At 41.3% G+C, this 19,692-nt stretch overlaps 1 protein-coding gene across 3 annotated transcripts in view; it reads left to right on the forward strand.

Annotated features, from left to right (window-relative positions):
• The window catches only part of POC1A (POC1 centriolar protein A), a 91,581-nt gene that overhangs the window by 24,050 nt on the left and 47,839 nt on the right, over positions 1-19,692 (forward strand). For all 3 annotated transcript variants that reach the window (XR_012589283.1, XR_012589282.1, XM_074602308.1), the window contains exons 8-9: positions 5,625-5,693; positions 8,629-8,727. Coding sequence is in view for 1 of the 3 variants with exons in the window: in XM_074602308.1 (XP_074458409.1) it covers positions 5,625-5,693; positions 8,629-8,727 (168 nt within the window). In the remaining 2 variants the exon portion in view is untranslated. The remainder of the gene's footprint in view (positions 1-5,624; positions 5,694-8,628; positions 8,728-19,692) is intronic.

Below are 19,692 nucleotides of genomic sequence, written 5' to 3' on the forward strand. Positions count from 1 at the left end.
TCTCCTTTAATTCAACTATTTGTATCCTCCAGATATGCTTTGTTCCAGCTTTTTGGCACCTTCCTTACTCTCTTATCTGGTTCTTCTCTGGATTTAAAAAAAAAAAAAAAAAAAAAAGGAGGGGGAGAAGAAAGTTCTACTGGCATCCTTGACCTCACTTGTCTCTCCAGCTACCTTCCTCTCTGCCTCTCCTTTCACTGTGCAGACTGTGCATTATTAAACTACTCTCCTCTGGTTTATTCCTGGACCTTCTCCAGCCTGGCTCTTGTTTCTTCTGTTATGCTGAAGCCAAAATGTTAGCTCTGTTCCTAGCTGAAGCTCGCAAGTCTGGCCTCTCTTGACTTGAACTGACTGTTGGTGTTGGCCCTACTGCTCTTGAAATCCTGTGCCTTCTGTCCTCCAGCAGTTCTATGGGGGAGGAAATGGTGTTCAAGAGGGCTTTCTCTGTCAGTACCTGCTTGTTATTTATAGACAGTACACATTCATCTGCTATCTGCATGCAGGTAAGGCTGTTTACTCCAGGCATATTTCCATTTCTCCAAACTAAACTCTTGGCCTTTCTCTTAAGTATTTATTTCAGAGAGATCTATTTTTAGCTCCACCTTTGAAAGCTTTTCTGTTCAGGGATGCTATTCCTGTTGTCTCTTGTCATCCCTGTGTCAATTGTTACTGATGCAATTAGCATCCTGCCAGTCACTCCTTCAGTGTCGTAATCTGTGTTCTGGCTTTGGATCCCATCTCTTTAGGTGATGAATGCATTCAAGCCACTCAGAATAGTTCTGAACATCTTTTTTCAAGGCCACACTTAATGTTTAGTGTAAGCTGATCAACCTGTGAATTGCGAGGGCAATGAAGGCCTTGTGATCATTAGCCTCAATCTGTAAGAAGTGGGAAAACAAGGAGAAGGTATAATTTCTGTCTCCGGGGGTAGTGTGCACATATATCGGATTGTGTAACATGCTGTGCCTTACCCTTCTTACTTACTCCTGCAGCTAGAATTGGGATGTCACCGGGTGTTTCCGCTACCATGGCATGGCTATTTGGTCTTTCCCAAATGTTGTTCATTGGGAACACTGCTGCAAAGGAGTAGGCTTGATCCTGTTACCATTCCTTCTCTATAGCTGCCTCTTTTAATTTCCAGTTTCTTTGCTGCATCCAGTATGTGAGCTATTTGTCCTTTCCAAGGTTCCTTGGGGCTTATTTCCACCCTGCCTGGTACTCTTTCACTAGAGGAGATGAGTTGAATATTGATTAGTGGCAATATTTTTCCCACTCAGCGTTTCCAGTGGATGACTTTTTGTGCTCTTCTGTGCTTTCCCTCAAACTTCCTGCAGCGCTCTCCCAGTATTACCAAAACTATTATTATAATGTCAAATTTTGACATGCACAAAAGCGCAACAGTCCTCATGCTGTTGGCCTGCTGAGGACTAGAAATGTTCCTTACCGCTGACTTGGTGTATCTCATTGGACAATCCCTTCTTTCTGCAGCTTGATGTTTAATCTGAGACAAGAAGCTGTAGGGATTTGGGGACTGGTGCTAGCAGCTTGTGTGTAGCACCCAGCACAATGAGGATGCAGAACTGGAACTTCTGAACCCTCAGGAAATACTAACAGACAGGCATTTGTATGCTGCTACAGGAAGAGGAATAAAGTGGTCCTTTAGAAGGCTGCTGTATCACTCATGTTCTAGTTGCGTGGGAAATAAGCTTAAAATTCTCCCTACAACTTCTATAGAAGAATAGGCAACTGCTGCTTTTTTGGCACTTCTAATGCAAGCGGTAATTTTGAAGGGGGGACGGAATCTGAAGGAAGATTTGAATTCTTCAGTCTCTGACCATGTGCCTGTTGTCCAGGACTGCATCAGAAACCTGTTGGATCTCTGCTGTGCTTACCTGGAACAAATGGGAGTTAGTCTGTGTCTAATCACTGGCATGTGTAGCGCTTTATTTTTTTGTGTGTTTATATTAAATTGTGAGTGTATTTGGGAAACTATTATTTGTATGTTGCTGTAGCAAACCTGTTCTATCCGGGAGGAAAGCTGTAAGTGTACGTAGCAAAAATACTTTTCACTTAATTTATGTCAACAAATCTGTAGAGGATGTTGTGTCTATAGGCTTGTCTGTTCCACTTCTTTCAATTTATAAAGGCGCATTCAGTCTTTGATAGCAGTTTCTATTTTGGGAGGAATATGTTCTGTTGGACTTCTTTTTTCCTTTTTTTTTTTCCCCCCCTCCCTTCAGAATGCCATGACTTCGGAGTCACTGCCTGTTTTGATGTGATTTGTATTGTGCTAAACTTTGTCTAAATACACGGAAATATTTAGACTGATAAAAATAGTTTTGTGAAACACTGCTCCTCTCCAGTATTCCTCACTTGTGCTTGTTCCTGAACATTTTGTCTTAAGCAATGTCTTGAACATTTTTTTTTTTTTTTTGCCCTCCCAACCCTGACTGGTTTATTACAGTCACAGCATAGCTTCTGTGTCCTCAGCTCTGTTATCTTTGAGTAAGATTCACCACTGTGCAGTTTTCTGGCTGTGCATTTGTTTCTGCCCTTTCTGTTTATTTGTCTTTTGCATTTTTTTAGAGTCTCCGTTCCTGAGAGTATGGTCAGAGAGCTGACTGGCTGGGAAAGGTGGGTGGGAGTAGAAGGCAGAAGTACACTTTGTCTCAGCTGGTTGATGGCAGTGTGTTTGGTTTGAAATATCTGTGCTATTTAATGCTGTGTTGGTTGAACAAGCTTAGTCACGCTAATGACTGCGCATGCATTTTGAAATTGCTGCTACTAGATCAATTCTGGGAAGGTCTCTCGAGTGAGATGTTGCTATGAGAAGACCTCAAAACCTTTGGAAATAACAGAGCATGAAATGGTAATATGGAAATACCTTAATGTGTTTTAAGGAAGCTAAAACTCTTCACGCTGGGAGTGACCACATGAAGACTCCGGTTTTGCTGGCATAACCTTGTGCCAGCGTATTTGAAAACACGCAGGACTGTGGAACACAGGCTGCAGTGCGAGTTGTGCATCTGTCCCAAATGTGATCTTTAGGTATTTGTCTACCTTCAGGATTTATGATGAGTTTGCTTTTACAAAGGAGAGAAAGAAGGGCAACCAGAAACAAAATGGATGTGAGATTTCCATGTGACACCCATTGGGAAGATGTGGACTCTTAATAGAATAGTGTGTCCTTGCCACTTGATACATGGTGAGAAGCTCCTTACTTGGCTTCTGAGATCCATGATCTTAATTGAAGGAGGATAACTCTGCTTATGTCAGGAAGTGTATGTGTGTGGTGGAGTTTTCTGATGGTGGTTGTTGTGGCTTTTCTGGTGGATTTTTCAGCCTGTCACTAGTTCAGCTCACTTCCCCAGCAAACTTGGCCATAGGCTGCCTCTTCCAAGTGCTCATCCCTGCCTCTGCCATTCCAGCATGGGCAGAAGCTCAGGCTTAGTGCAATCTGCGAAGTAAGGTGCTCAGCAGCTGACATGAAACTTCACTTTCTGCGTCCTTGTCTGTTCATTCTAAGCAGAACAGTTTGTCTGTTGCGCCTGTGCTTGAACACACGTAATTATTTCCCAGCTCTGTTTAACTGCATCTCCGAGTGCCTGCCTCATCCTTCTCATGTGCCTCCTCCTGTGTGCTTTCTGAAAGGTTGAAAATCTATTAAAATAGATGCGTGGTGTGAAATGCCTGCTTTTGCTCAAGCCGTGCTTTAGCAGTCAGCACCAATTTAAAGTCTCTCAGAACTGACTTGTTTTAAGGGCAAGGCTTCTTGAAAATGCAAGCACCTGTGCTGTACAAAGATGATCCTGGGTGCATCAATTCTGGCTTCTCTTCTGTAAAACTACTAAGAGAAAAGCAGTTTAAGCTAGGATTCTGTTCTTCAGTTAAAAGACTTGACAACTAACGCTAACCTTTAGAGAACACTAGGCTGTATGTTTAAAACATCAAATGATGTTGTAAGGAGTGCCTGCCTGCTGCTTCCGTTCTCCTGTGCTGCTCCAGGTGCCCGTTTGGTTTGAAGCCTCTGTCACTGCTTGGCCGCATGTTCCACATATAAGGGGTTGTGAAGCAGTGATTCTGTTTTGTTTCTGATGCCTTTGGATGTCCCCCCATGACTTTGTCCTGCTAGTTGGTATCCAAAGAGAATAGCTGCCTCCTGCAAAACTCTAGATAGTACCACAGAGTACAGTGAATAGAAGCTAATGTACAAATACGGTATAATCTGCTGATGCTGCTCTGTCTGCCATGCAGTGACCTGTGCTTTTTACTACTGCTGCTCAGGTAGCCTTGGCTTCGTCTTCCTCCTGTGCTGAAGACTCTGGGTTTCTTGACTGCCAAGTCATAAATATAATGAGCGATTGGGTTCTGCTCTGAATACTGAATCTTATGCATTCAGTTATTCTGCTATATATTCAGTACAGATTTCTTGACTTAAAATGCTTGGAACCTTGGCCGAGTTAATTGATACAAATTTCATTGATAGCTGGTCAAGTTACGTTGTGGTGGGGTAAGCAAGAGCTTTAAGCCTTGGGTCTCCTGCAGTGAGTAGTTTGTGTGGAATATCCTAGAAGTATAATAGGAGAGCATGTGATGACTATAAAAATAAAAAAACAACAAAACGAAACTCGCTCCCCCCCAACTCTTTCCTTCATGATAGAACTTCTTTCACTTCTTGTCTTGTATCCCTGCCTGTTAGCTATTTTTATCATCAGTCACATGTTTTATGCTATCCCTTAGTGACAGTGATGTACTTTCAAAGAAAGTCTTTTGGGAAAGTGTGTGCAGGGAAGATCCCATGGTGAATCTGGTACACACAGTGGTCCATGAAATTTGCTGTTTTGTGGTGCCTGTGTCTAGATTCTAGGTAATGTTTGACGTTCTGGCCCCTGGAGTTCCATGATTATGTGAAAATCTTGGCTTAGTGCATTTTACTTTTCAAGGTTCTAGTATTCGTGGTGTAAGGAGGAGCTTGGAAAATGTATGTTCTGAAGACTTGGCAATTGAAGCCTGAAAGGTGGATTCATCACTCCTCAAACTTGTTTTAAAAAAGCTTATATTTCTGTGGGACATTGTTTATGATTCATGAATGCTTAAATTGTCCGTAGTGGGGGTATCTTACATCTGAAAATCTTTCTTAGTATGCCTTTTGATGCTGCTCTGTGTGTATCTGTGTGCGAAACCTCCTTTTCTGCCTTAAACCTTTCCATCAGGTGGCTAACTGAAGGTTGCATTCAATAAAACTCAAGTTTCACCACTCTTAATAAATGAACAGGAGTTTTAGAAACTTCTAATTCTAAAGGGAAGAGAGAGGGAACAAGGAAAAGCCTGAAGCTGTAAAACTTTGTTTGTTCCTGTCTCTGTCTTAATGCTGTGGATGTTCTGCCATGGATATGGTGTCTTAAACTGGGGGCGAAAATGTGGGAAATAGTAAATGCATGCTAGTGAGCTTAGCGTGTTAATCGTGGCCTACTTGCCTGACAGGTAAGAGCTTTTTAAACTTTGTGTAAAGATTGCTGATGTCAAATGAGAAACATCTTGTAAAGCTGTAATGAATGGAGCTTTACAATGCTTTGTTTTCTTTCATGTTTTTTTTAAAATCTATCTTTTAAATCTGTTTGCAGGGGCCAGCTACCTGTGTAGCGTTTTCAAGAGCTGGAGACTTATTTGCCTCTGGAGGTTCTGATGAACAGGTATCTGACTAACTTAATTTGATCGTTTTGTGCCTTGTTACTGTTTTCTTGGCATCTTACTGCTTTCAAAGAGGAAACAAATATTAAAAATAGTGAAAGATATTAACATAGATCTTGCTTACCAAGGAAGCGCTTCAGCTGGGTTATCTGGGAATGGGTATGTACAACAGAAGAAATATTACCCTACATACAGCCCTTGTTATATGTCTTTCTGAGGCATCTGCTGCTGAGGAATAGAATATCATGGGCTGTGCTGATGGATCAGCTTCTGATCTGCCACTGTTCTGAGACACAAGGGTAAGGACAAGGCAACCAGGCAGGGATGCTTCCTCTGAGTACTCTTCCAGGCTCCACTGACCTACAGTGCTCTGTGTTTGATATTCCTCAGTGCTTTCCTCCTCCCACAGACCTGTCCTCTCAGTCTTATGTGAGCTGCTGTGGCAAAGCCAGCTCCAGTGACTGAGATCAGGTGGTTTTGAGTCTGATTGGACACAAATGTAGGCTGCAAGTCTCTCTATTAATGGTGCAAAGCTGCGCTAATGCTGCAGTTGCAGAGCTCTTCAGGTCAGAGCTGGACTTTTCTCTGCTGACCTTAATGTGTGCGCTCGGGTTGAGAGCCTGGGTGTCTCATACTGCTGATAAAGGGGTTTTGTGAATGAAGCACTTGGGGCAGAAGGGGAAATCTCTCCCTTCTACTTCTGGCTCCGAGTTATTATCCAGATCCACACTTCTTTAAAACCTGCTGCGTTTTGTTTTCTGTTGATAGTGGGGGAAAGCAAAAATGTACCCAGTACGTCTGGACTGTGCTGAAATGACTTGCTGGGTTCTCTATGCAATGTGTGTGCTCAGTTGTATACTATTGAGGAGGAACCAGTGCTAGGATTGTAGCTCATGACAGTTTCATGAGCCACTGCATTTTAACTGTGTTTTATAGATTTGCCTAGATATGTGGCATAGCTTGTGATCCTCTCTCTTTGAGACCACTTTTTATTTAAGGCTTTAAACAGACTGTTTTGAAGTAATGCATCCTGTTTTTGTCTTAATAAAATTATATTGGGGTCACTGTTAAGGTTTGGTCTTGAAATGCTTATCTAACACAAGAAATAAATATGCCTTTTTGCTGTTGTTTCTCGCTTCCATAAAAGCCCTGGTGTAGCTGGAAGTTGCAGTTATATAGCAATTCATTGTTACTTATTTTCAATGGAAATCTTCAGAAATTATTTGTGATTGATTTTTTAGGCATAGCCAAGAAACTGACTTTTTATTTCACTTTTAGCTTCAGAGGATATGTTAGCCTGCGTTTCTCCGTTGTGTAAAGTACTTCAAAAGGCTTCTTTTATCAGGTCCTTCTTTGTCTTTCCTATGGTTGAGATTTTTTTAAAGAAAGCAATACTCGTTGTAAAGTATCACCTGGTATTGCTAAACTGAAACAGTGAGTGATAATGCCTCCCTAGAAAGTGCTTTGTTAAAGGTATGTTTTGGCACGTGGTCATATACTGACTTCTTCGGCAGCCCTTTCCATCGTAGCTCAAGGTTGCGCGATTCTGAATTGTGTGCATTGGGAAGGGTGGCTCTTGGCTTTCCCGTTCTTAGCTCCCATGAAGGAGTTGCCTCTCTCCACTTAGGTATGTGTCTGAAAATGCAGGCAGTGCTTCCTTCTGTGGACAGAGAAAGAACTTTAACATACAACATATGTATGTATGAAATACAACATTAGTCTTAGACTTCCAGTTGTGTATATACAAGAACCTTTTTCAGTGGAATGGACTTTGCTGAACACTAGCTTTCTGGATCCAAGAGAAATAACAATAACTTATTTTTGTGGAGTAATTTAGACACGTAGCCTGTCTAAAATAAGCCATGATTAATTACTGAACTGCCAACAGGGCTGTTGTAGGAGCCTGCTGGAATCAGGTGGTGTGACTTGCACCCTATGCTGCAAATATACGCTGGTTTTAGCATAGTGTGAGTTGCCCTGCTGAAGATACGGACAGACTTCAATCCAAAGTAGTGGTCTGAATGAGTATCCATTTTCCTGTCATTGCTGCTTGCAGAGCTGTGTTCATTGCCCTTAACCCCCGGGTTAGACTAGGTGGCAATGCCCATCTTTGTTGTAATAGCACCCTTGCTAGCTGTGAAGAGACAATCTGTACAATGAGAGCATCACTTTTTTTCTGCTACGCAATGGAATGGCCTCATTGGCTAACTATGCAGCTCAGAAGAAAAATCCTTTTATTTGGGTGAAGCACGGATGAGAACTTGCAAGTAAATAATAAACGCTGATGTTTCTAATAACCAAGACTTTGGAAATAGTTGATTGATTGCTCTTAAACGTTTTTAGACTTTTAGAGACACTGCTAAGGATTTTGCTCCATAAATTTGCTCTTGATATGGTGAAGTGGTTTATATGTTAGAGGCCTCTTTTCTGTTCTGAAATGAATACTGCATTATGGATAGAAGACGACTGTAAGTGGGACTTAAGTTTGGTATGTAGCTGACAAACTAGCTCAAGATTTCTAATGCTAGTCTCAAAATACTAACTCTCCTTTCCTATGAACGAATCTGATGATAAACCAGTGACTATTTGTTTGGGGTGTGGCTGATAACTGCTATAATGCCAAGCATTTTAATATATTTGTGGTTTTAATGGTATATTCTGTATGTTGCTTTGAAGTTCTCATGGTAGCCTAGCGTCATGATGTTCCTGACACAAAGAATGTTGAAAGACGTAGATCACTTACCCATTGAGAACTCAGTTATGCTATGTCTGTATTCAGTAGTATATTTACAAATTACATCCTTAATTTAATTGATGCCAAAACTTTCTTAAGTAAGCTTTGGTGTGCGTCTGACTCTGATGTGTTGACAAAATTGACCTTTAAGCAAATGCAGATGGAAAACAGAGATAACTTAGTCACTTGCCTTTCTCCTGCAGGTGATGGTGTGGAAGACTAACTTTGACGCAGCAGATTATGGTGATGTACTGAAAACACAGAAGTCTGGCGCTAGTGTGGAAGGGACCCATCGTACTCTGGTACGTCAGCATGTAGAAATCCCATGGAGTTCCTTTTCAGTACACTTTCTGCAACTGGAAAGCACATGTCTCTTTCAGACAGTTGAACTCTAGAGCCATCTCTCCTTGGTATTTATTTGAGCTGCAGGATGTCTGTTTTTAACTGATCTCATCTTGTTTGTTTTGTTAAACTGTACTTACTTTATAGGAAAATGATATATGATGATTTTAAAAGGGAAGCAAATTTAGTGCAGGTATACATGCATTTTTTTATTAACAGCCTGTGTGTAAGAATGTGTGATAGGCTTGGATGGCAGTCCACAAAAAAAGCACAGACATGAGTAACAGCTGAAGTCAGTTTTGCTAGCTGATATGAATCCTTTCAGCTGGTGTCAGTCCTGAAAATAGATATTGTTCATGATACCTTTTCACTGACAGTCAGCAGGGACAAAAGAAATCTGTGCACAGCCTTCACGCTTGAGAAATAGGTGACGTATTGTACCGGAGCTTTTTTCTTAAATACTTGGAGGCACCAGTTCACCTCCGTTCCCTGAACCATGTGTTATGAGACATTAGAGTGTATCTAATGGATAAATCCACCAGCTGAGTAAATTCAGTGTGATGCACTGATCTAAGCGTAGAACCGATGTTGGATGTCATGGCTATTATGAGAGTAACCCTTTAAAGTTACTGCCCGTTTGAGTTATAAGTTTTGCACGTGGTGATGCTTTACTTAAACTTGATTACTTTGTCTTGTCGATCTTTGGGTATTTTTGATACACTGGAGTATTCCTACAGGATTCTGAGATACATTATTACCCTGGATGGTTTTTGGTACATCTTGTTCAACTTGAGCTATAAGCTGAAAAGCAGTTTGTGAACCAGGGGGTTTATGCATATATGGCACTGCCTCACTTGAAAGGTAAGTTTCTAGCCAACCTCCGTTCCTCCGTGGCAGTGTCTTTAATCTTACCGACTTAGATCATCTTTATCAGGCTACTAAATTTATAGTAGCATTTTTATTTAATGTGACTTCAGTCCATTGCTGAAGGTGTTGGAATAGCTGTAGTATTTTATAACAGACAAGATTTGAGTCTGCAGCTCTAAACATGGTGCCTTACGATGTGGAGTGATCTATAAAGAAAGCAAAGAAAACCAGGGGATGTTTGTGGTAGGGGATTGGGAGAGGATGGTAGGAAGCAAACACAGAAGGAAGGAGGAGGTGAAAGTGTTTATTGATCTTTGGCTGGTTTTGGCTAAAACTGACTTCTTCCTTTTCCTCCTCTCCTGTGTTCTAACCCGAAAGTTACGAGGCTATGAAACTAGCAGTCCAGTGACCTCTTTGTTAGCCTGTTGAACTGGACTGACTTTGAACTCTTATCCGCTTTAACTTAAGATATTGTGTAGTATAATTCTGGACTGAAATACAGCAGGGACAAAGAAGGCCTTTGTGGGAAGAAATAGTGTTTTCAGTTTGTAATGTTCCAAGGAATGGCTTAAATAGTGTAGATGGGGTGGCTGCTAATAGGAGATTATGCTATGGTAAGCTTACCCTGGCCTATACCACTGTTATTACTAGAGTACGTTAACAAGCAGTGATTTAAGGAAAGGAAGGAAATGCCTGAGCTTCTCTAAAACTTAGCTCTGTGTTATAAAACCTGTGTCAGCAGGTGGCAAGGTTTGCATTGAAAGTAGCTGCTGAAAAAACCCTTGAACAATGACTAACCACACTGAACTGTCTGTCCAGAATTGCCCCTGTGGAAGAGTTTACCTGACAATACCACTAACAGGTGCTGCTGGTACCAACTGTTTGGGTACTACTTGCAGGCAAATCCATGTCATGCTGTCTGACAAGGGCTTGCTCTACTCCTGCTCTGACCCTACGGGAAACAGGATGCTGCAAATTCTTTGAGGTGCAATGTATTGGTTTGGACTCGGTGCTGTGTTTTTACAGAGGGCAAAGTGAATCCATGCTGAGTCATGCAGAAGAAACACAGACTTTGGTTTGGGGACCTAAATTGCTTCAAAGGAGTGAGTATTTTGAGCTGCCACCCAAATGCAGCCTTTGGCTTGAGTGTGCAGCATGGGAGCTGCTGATCCCAGCAGTACTACCTGGATATAAAAAGTGTTATGTGCGACTTCAAGAAGATCAAACTTGAGTGATAGTCAGTGGGATTCTTCCTTCCAATTTATTCCTTGGGCAGATATGGTGTTATCTTTTGGTCTGAATAGCACAAATGATGCTTGCATTAGGTCTGCCAGATCAGCTATGGGCACAGATAGAGGCTAGTAAATTAAACCTTTGCCTTCAACAGTAAAATTCTCCCTGGTTATAAGCAGGGGTGAAGGTGGTTGCAATGGAGAGCTTGGGTGCCAGTTGGCACAATTAAGACCAATGTCTTAATCGAATAGTCTGTTGATGCAGTTCAACAATGTGATTTCTCTTACGCAGTTAAGAACATTGTTTTACCTTGGAAACTTGGTGCAGCTCTGTCCTCCCATAAAGGAGTGGAGTTTCAGTTTTTGTCTCCTGTTGCACAGTCTGAATGGTGCTGCCAAAGCCAATGTAGTCTAAATTTTGGGGTGGTGTCAGCTGTATGGTGGCTGCCTGTTATAAGAACAGTCATGTAGCATGCTAGAGCCTGTACCTGGCCTCTACTAAGAGCTGACCACACTTCATAAGAATGGAAATGCAAAATACAACTAGTGCTCAATATTTCTGTGTATTAAGTTGTTAGGAATGCAACACTTAATATTAAGGCAGTTATAATTGCAGAAGCTAGAAGGGGAAGAATAAACAGTGTAGTCCAAGAGCTAGTTTTGAATAGTATAGGTTAAGCTTAAATTTAGAATTGATATGAAACGTTCTTTGCTGTTAAAAAGAAGCTGATATCTCTGAAAATGGCTTGGCTTGTTATTTTAAGGAATAAGTACAGCCTGAACATGGAAATCTTGGCTCCATAAGAACTCGTCCATTCATGGCAGTCTACTTTTTTTCTTTCAAGTAAATGTCATGACTTTTATCTTTTAGAACTGTATCGTGCCAGGCTCTTAAAGTGTACTGTCACTAACTTACTGCAAGACTTAAATTTCGCTGTATATTGAGTTCCTCCTTCCTTGGAGCAAAGAGTTTGCTTTTTAATAACAAAGTATGTATTTTGGTGGATTTTGTGTAGTTGAGATCAGTTATTTTTCCCATCAAAATCAGACTTGAAACTGCCACCTGTGGTTCTTGATTCCATGCCAAGATCACCTTTTCCTTCAATGAGGAATGAAGCTGCTTCATCCTTCTCTACTGCTGTGTTAGTGCACGGGGATTCTGCTTCTTCAATAATACTGAGATTTTGCAGATGTTTTAGGATTTGAAACGGCTCTATAGGTTGTTATTTGGGTTTGGTACCCTTGAAACACATGAACGCTATTCTTGAATCTGTTTTCACCCTTTACTTAATTCAGAGAATATTTTTCCAAGGAGAGCTTATGCTGTCATGTGTAGCTGTGTCACTTTTTTTGTCCTTAAGCATTGTGAAAGCACAAATGGTAACCAGAACGGTGGCTGTGTAAAAACACTCAGTTTAGTATCTTGCTTCTCACGGGGAGAGTCAGACTAACATGCAGTGCTAAGAAAGAATAACTAAACAGGCTTCAAAACTAGTTTGTCATCAAGATGAACAGGAAGAAAAAAGAATCCTAAATAGCCTGTGGGATCAGAGGCATGAAACACTGTCAAGGTTGATGAGCTTGAAACAAACTTGCTTTAAAACAATTTTCACTTCCATAGGCAGAGGGAGACCAGAGCCTTTAGAAGATGTTGGTTTCTCAGGCAGTTGGTTAAAGTTCATTATGAATCAGGGTATTGGGCTTGTTTGCAACAATCAGCATGGACTTCAAAGTTGTTCTGCCCACCTGCTTGTGTTTTCTGTAAATAATATGAGGTTTGGGAGATGCAGCTTGCTTTGAAAGTAAAACTGCTCTGTGCAAGGACTAATGTGTATGAAAGGGAAGCTCACGATGAGCAGGAATTGCACTCACGACTGGTGTAAAAGCATAGACGCAAAAGTGTGATAAAGAAAACACTGAAGCTGTCAGAATTGAGTTACAAATATCTGTTAGCGTAGATGTGAGGCTCTAAATGTTAGATCTGAGTTACAGTAGCTCTGAAATAAATTCTTACTCTTAAATTATATGCTAACGATTGTTGCTATTAAGTGTTGCATAATTGCCTTGAAAACCAAAGTTAAGGGCACTTGTCTTGCATGCTTGTAGGAAGCTGAGTGGGAGAAATGAAGTCTTAGTCTTGCGTCTTGATCTTAAAAGCATTTGTGTTTGTTTTAATCTAGAATCTAAGGGGTAAGAGTAAATTCTTTAAGCTGTAGTATTGAGTGGTGAGGACCCAGAGGAAAATCGGAATGAGAGGTATAGATTTTGCACGTGACTTCATGGATACAGGCTCTTATGCTTGTCCTGGGGTCGGTGACTGTAAGCATGCATCTTCTGCATGAAGATTTGTGTAGGATCAGGTCGAAGGATATGTTAATGGATCTGATATGTTGTGAAAGCATTCATCATACAATTTCTTCTTTCCAGAGAAGGCAGATAATGTGTTTTGGTGGTGGTTTCTTCCAAATACAAGGAAAGCTTCGTACATGCAGTTACAGCTGACGTGAGTGTAGAAGAACACTTGTTTCATTATGTGGCAGATTTGCTGCTATTGTTGACTAATTCCAGGAAGACTATGTATGGTCAAGTGTTACGAGCAAATGCTGACCAGTTGATGTCACGTGGACAGTTAGAAAGTACTTGGGTGTTTAGATAAACTTGTATGCTGAAAATAATGAATAAAAACATTGTAGTATAAGCTAAGTTGGTAAACAGTTTTTCATACAATGTTACGGAAAATAGGAAATACTCATTGATAGAGAGATTCTTTACTCAAGTTTAAACATGAACCTTCTTTAGGCATGTTGTAATTCTTTGTGCAAAATACTATTTTGCAAAGGAGGAGGCTGACAAGGAAACTTTAGACTAAGTCTTTACATGTAGCTTTCTAAAGAAAAGTACTTTAAAATGTGCTTGTGTTGCAGAAGGTCAGAGACAAAGATATCTTGAAGAGGGGGAGTGGGAATTTCAGGTGTCCAGAAGGCAGTGAAATGCACAGTCTGCAAGGGTTGTGTATAGTCTGTTTATCTCAAACCAAGGGTATCGTGGTGAGAGAGATAATAGGTACAGCAAACATAAGCTTTAAGGGATGGGGAAACGTTTCTCTTGCCATGTCAGCTGTGAATTCTGCAACCATATAACTTAAATATATGCAGTTCAGTTTTCAGCTCCTGGTAGGACTCTGAGAGACCTGCTTGTGTGAGTGGATGTGCAGACAGACTCAAAAGCCAGTAATCCCTTTGTAGGGCAACTTGGGAGACATGGGCAGAGGTGCAGTGTTGTCCTCTGTCGCTGTCTTGCCAAGAAGTTTCTCTGCTCTTTTGAAGTTCAAGAGCACAAATGTTTTAAGTATCTTTACCTCCTTTGAAGTTAAACGGTATTCAATTATGGAGCTACAAAATGTGAAAGCTAATGGCGTAGCAGACTTCACAAAGGGAAGCTTGGGAAGAGCAGCACAGCACTTCAACGGAAGGGACTTTTAAACAGGTAAGTAGCCCGTGAGGATCTTTCAGTTAAGACAGGCTTTTTTCTGCACTGCTGGGTTTAAAATTTTCTCCAGGCGTTGGAATATGCTTATTTCTTCAGTGGCAATTTTTCCAAAACGTTTTGTTGAATAGGAGAGTAATTCCAAATCTGATCATAAAGCTGTCTGAGGGCTATAACTGAACATCCAAAGCTGACTCCGCCTCTCTCCTTTGCTGGTTCTGTTTTGTGTTTGGTGACCTTGGGTGCCTCCTGTGCTCAGCCCGTGGTCTCCGTGCTGACTGCAGCAGTTCGTTCTGTCAGCCACTCATCCCTTGTGTAAATAAATTCCTCCTCAGTTACTCATAGGCCAGATGTGCCTTTTCTTTTTCTGACCTTTTGGCTTCCGAATTGGTAACTATCTCTAATTTTGGCATCTGTTAATACTTATGAATACTTTTGTACATTTTTTCTTTTTTTTTTCCTTGCTGCAAAATCCCCTCCCGGGAAGTAGTTTCATTGCACAGAGCTGCAACTCTTCACAATTGGATGTGAATGTGTGTTGTCGTTTGCACCTCCTCCACCCCCTTCTATTTATTTATTTTTAAGAGTTACACGGGAGGAATCCTGCATTCAACAGCAGGGGATCCAACCTTCAGCCTTCAGGATAAATGTGGTCTGCAAAATTATTATTTTTCCTGATCTGCTTGTCACCTTGTTTTTCTGAGGATACGTTCCCACTCCAAGAAGCTTTAGTCTGGTACAGGATTGTCTTCCTTTTGGAGTATGTAGGTAGATTATTTACTTAAAAGAACAACAGTGCGATGAGTGCTCAAGATGTTTCCACTGTTCTCTACCCTCCTTGGCTGTTGAAGCAGAAGCTTCATACGGATGGGCAGGAGTCTTCCTAGGACGGATCACGGGATGCTCAGGAGCTCTTCCCCACATCCTTCACAAGCAGTGCAGTTGCAGATGGTTACTCGTAGCTGCCTAACCTTTCACTCTTCCTTCACTGAAGGAAGCCCACTCATGTAAGCCTATTGCAATGTGTGACCTTGTTTGTGTGGGGGGTTTTTTGGTGGTTTTTTTTTTTTTGCAAGGAGAGAGAGGCTCAACAGGAACAGGGGAAAAGGCTTCTTTCCTCTCCCTCCTTTGTGATGTGGACAAAACTGGGACTCTACCTTGGCCTGTGCCTGAAGAAGCTGTGCTTGCAAACCTTCTGAGAGCCAGAAGGATGTAATTTTCTTTCATTGTTCATATCCTTCTTTTAGCAAGAGCAGCTAATAGTTCTTTCTGTGCAAGCAGTGTGCTCCCGTGGTGTATTCCCCTCATCTTGCTGGAAACCAGAGATATAGAGCGGAATGAACTCTAACCCTCAGGAGGTACCAGGCACTTAGTTGACTAAGTTGTCATGGTGAGCAAGCCTGGCGAGTTGAGAATGTTTGCTTGAGCTCTTCCTGCCCAGTTCAGCATCCTCAGACTTGGGGAAAATAATCATTCTTCCCATTGTGGTAGTGTGATTAGTAGGAACTATGGCTAATGTGAGCCAGAAAGAGCAGACTGCCCGTTCATTTATAAACACACGTTCTTGTTAACAAAAGAGATGGAAACTTAATCTTATGTTGTGTGTTTACAGACCTATCTGATCTCCTTCACCCTGATACAGATAACCTAGTTCCAGCCCAGAACATCAGGCAGGAAGGCATCAGTGTTGCATCATCTATTTTGTGGGTAGCCTGAGTGAGTAACCCTTCAGTTTCGTCATTGAAAAGGCTGGATCCAACTGAGTCCAATGAATTAAGAGTCCCAGCTGTAATTCATTGGAGAATAAAGTCTAGCAACAGTACCATGTGTCTTCATCTCAGGAAGCAGAGTTTATCTGAGCAGAACTGGCTAGCTGTATCAGTTGACTGTGTTCTTTGTGGAGCCTCCCTGCAGATCTCACCGTTTTTCTGCATCTTAATTTGACTCTGAGGCTGCATCAGAGTAAAATAAATGGTTTTCTCTCACTCCCCTAAATGAGTGTTTACCTCGCAAACAGCTAACAGCAGAGCTTCTTTCTGGATGATATTCTGGAAAGCCTCTGTTATGGCTAGCCCTCTAATATTCTGTTTCAGCTTGTTGTTGCTGTGTGAAACTGAATTTTCCACAAGCTAGTGGGTTTTGCCCCTATGTTGTTGCTCTTTTCCCTTGAAACTTTTGCGTTTGCTTTTCCATTGATCTGGTAAACGTAAGGAGAGAAGGGTGTGCATGACAAATGAACGCTTATGTCTTCTCTGATTTTGTGTATTAATGGTGGGGTTTTTTACGCATTATTGCAGGCTGTTTATCAGAATTTTCGTACCTTGATTGATGAGTGGCTTGAGAGAGGAAAAAGCAGGGTATAGGCACCTTCAGCTTGGCTTTCTGAGAGGCTCTGAATGACTGCAACAACCTGGAATAGCTTTGCCTGTTAGTGGATGGGAGCAGCCGTGCTGCTACAGCTGTTTTCCCTTGTGTTCTGGTTTGACAAGATTTTTTGCAGAAATAAGAGATCAGCTTTTAATTTCTGTCATTTTACAGCGAATAGATTTGTTCTTTAAGGCTCTGGAACAATAAGGCAAGTCCTGACAAGTCATTATTGGTCAGAATAAAAATTGCCTTTTAAGTTCAGCATCTCAGGCTAATTAATGTAAATTCATCCACTTAGGTTGCCACTGTATGTGGCTTGTTTTAATGCTTGAGTCATAATTCAAAGAGAAGAGACAGAGGCGAAATCTTTTTTCTTTTTTTTTTTTCCAAGAAGCTATTCTGTGTCAGCTTTGAGATGGATGAAGATGGCTCAAGTTAAAGTTTCTAAGGTCTCAAACATTTCTGCTAAAATCGGAACTTCCAGCAAGAGTAATAACAAAGGGGCATATTATGTGTGTGTCTGCTTATGTTTACATATGTGTGTGTATATAACATGCATTATTTATATGTAAGTAACATACACAGGCATGCATATATGTATGTTACATAGCGTATACATATTTCATTAGAAAGAGGCAAATGATTCTGATGAAGAAAATAAGCTGGAAGCTGTTGTTCACACTTCAGGAGCTCGCTGTGCATGTTTTGCTTTTTGCCTTGGGGTCTGTTGCTTTTAGTATAAAAGAACCCGGAGCTGGATAACCCAAGGCTGAAGATAAACATTTTGTTTCAGTGTTTGGCTGCTTTTTCTCCGGAGTTTTTCCCAAGAGTGATCTTAAAAGGGGCCAGAAAACAGTAGCTTGCTCAATTCATGGTGAAATTTCTTACCAGTGGTTCTCATATTTATATTTCTGTTTGTATAGTGGCTTGTTTCCACGCAAAACTGTTCTTTTGAGGTTTTTGGTGATGTTATTCTCCAGGATAGCCAGTTGGGCATCACCTGTACAGCGAAGCTTAATTATTCCATCCTAAATTCTGGAAGTCGTCTTCATATTTCCTAACAAAACGCTAGGACTGATGGGATGGGAGAATTGATTAAGGGAGGTAAAATGCCTAGGAAAAGTAGGAAAAGACAATGTCTAAAATGTTGAAGGTGATACTTAGCTTTTTCTTCTCAATAAATAAAGACCTGCTTTTTTTCTTTTTCTTTTTCAACAGCTGGTAGTCACTTAAGTTTTACCTGGTCATGCACTATTTCACTGGGCTCTCAGTGTCTGGCATCACTGTTCCTCATTTTCACTTATCACAGAAATGCCATTTGTGCTTGTGGAAATGTAATCTGTACAAAACTTTCTCATTTTTCTTCAATGTTTATAGAGAGCTTTTTTTAGCAATTTAAAAAGTAATTCAAATGGGAAAGGAGTTGACTATGGAAAATTAGTTCCTATTATTTTAGCATCTTTTCTTAGTAAGACTGTGTGAATTGGTGGAGAATTGTATTAATTATGAGTCATTTGAAAACCCTAGCTTTTAGAGGTGTGTTCCTTACTGGGTTTGGATTGTGGCGATCCCCTTCACCAGAACTTATCAGGAGCTGTGACTTCCATTCCTTCCAGTGCCAGATACACTCCTCCTCAGAAATCAGCGCAGGGATCTACTTTCTTTCAACTTTTAATACAAAATAAAGATCAGATAGCATAAAAAAAATCCATGAGCCTGATCTCAGCTGGCACAGCAGTTGATGCCATGGTATATATGTAGTGGTGCTCAGTACAAGCCAACTGAAAAGCATGGACAGCATGTAGCTTGGGTGCTTTTAGCAGTCACTTGTTACCTGAAGTTACCTTGAAAACCATGATACTAATTTAAAAGTGACACTTACAGAATATAGCGGTAAGTTAGGTGGACCAGCAGACAGTGAACCAGAAGAGCAAGGTCACTGAAAACAAGGGAGGGGAGCAGCTTTTTCCTTCTGGCAGGAGCAGGGTGAGGACCTACTCTTGGCCAGGGAGTATCAGACAGCATCACTTTCAGAGATGGGATCTCCTAGTATTTCTGTAGGCAGATACAAATTTCACTCCGCATGCGGTCTTCTGTGTGTGGCCAGGCTGGTTTCACACATGTTTGAGTACTGTAGCTGGCTCAGTGCAAGCTGTTACCCCTGTTTCTCTCCTTCCTGGCAGCCTGGTCGGCAGAGCTGGATGGGATGATGCTGCTCCGCTTCAAGTACATGAACCTTACTCCATCCGCCCGCCTCTGCCTGTGATTCACTTAGGCTTTGGCGCAAGAGTGCTTTGGGATTTAAAGAGGTTTGAGATGTACCTATTAACTGTATTTCTTCTTGGGTTTATCACAGACTTAATATTTATTGGCCTATGGCAAAACATGGCCATTACTCTAGAGGTGCCAAGTTTTAATGTTTTTAATTTGGTATTTTTAGTAGCACCAGTAGGTAGAAGGGTTCTGTCTCAATCATTTATGGCCTCTTGCATATCTAACCCAACTTACCTTTTGGTGTGAAGCAGAAATGTGGCGGAGGGGGGGAAAAGGGAATAATGTTCTTTTCACTTCCTTTCCTTTTTTTTCCCCTCCTTCTCCCTCCCAGATCCCCTTCCACTATCAAAACTCGAGTCCTGAAATAAGAGGTGACAGGGATGAACGGTCCTATGAATTGTTTCACAAAACTAATTTCACTTGTATCCTAATTGTAGTTGTTACCCTATGCTGCTTTGGACAGTAGATGTGGAGTAACGCAAGTCTTGGAGAATGCGATTGCTCCAGAAATTTCAGTGCTCTCTTGAAGAAGGGATGCTATTCCAGACCAGAGAGATGCGCTTGTGCTTGGAGATGTGTTCAGTCAATGGTATTTTTTATGTATCAGGGAGAAATGAGGTTACCTCTCAGTTTTTAATGAGTTGTCCTGTCTAGCATGGTGTACGCAGTCTGACCTTCCTGTGAAGCTTACCTTGAAGC

Source organism: Larus michahellis, chromosome 10 (genome assembly GCF_964199755.1).
Source record: "Larus michahellis chromosome 10, bLarMic1.1, whole genome shotgun sequence".
Classification (NCBI taxonomy): domain Eukaryota; kingdom Metazoa; phylum Chordata; class Aves; order Charadriiformes; family Laridae; genus Larus; species Larus michahellis.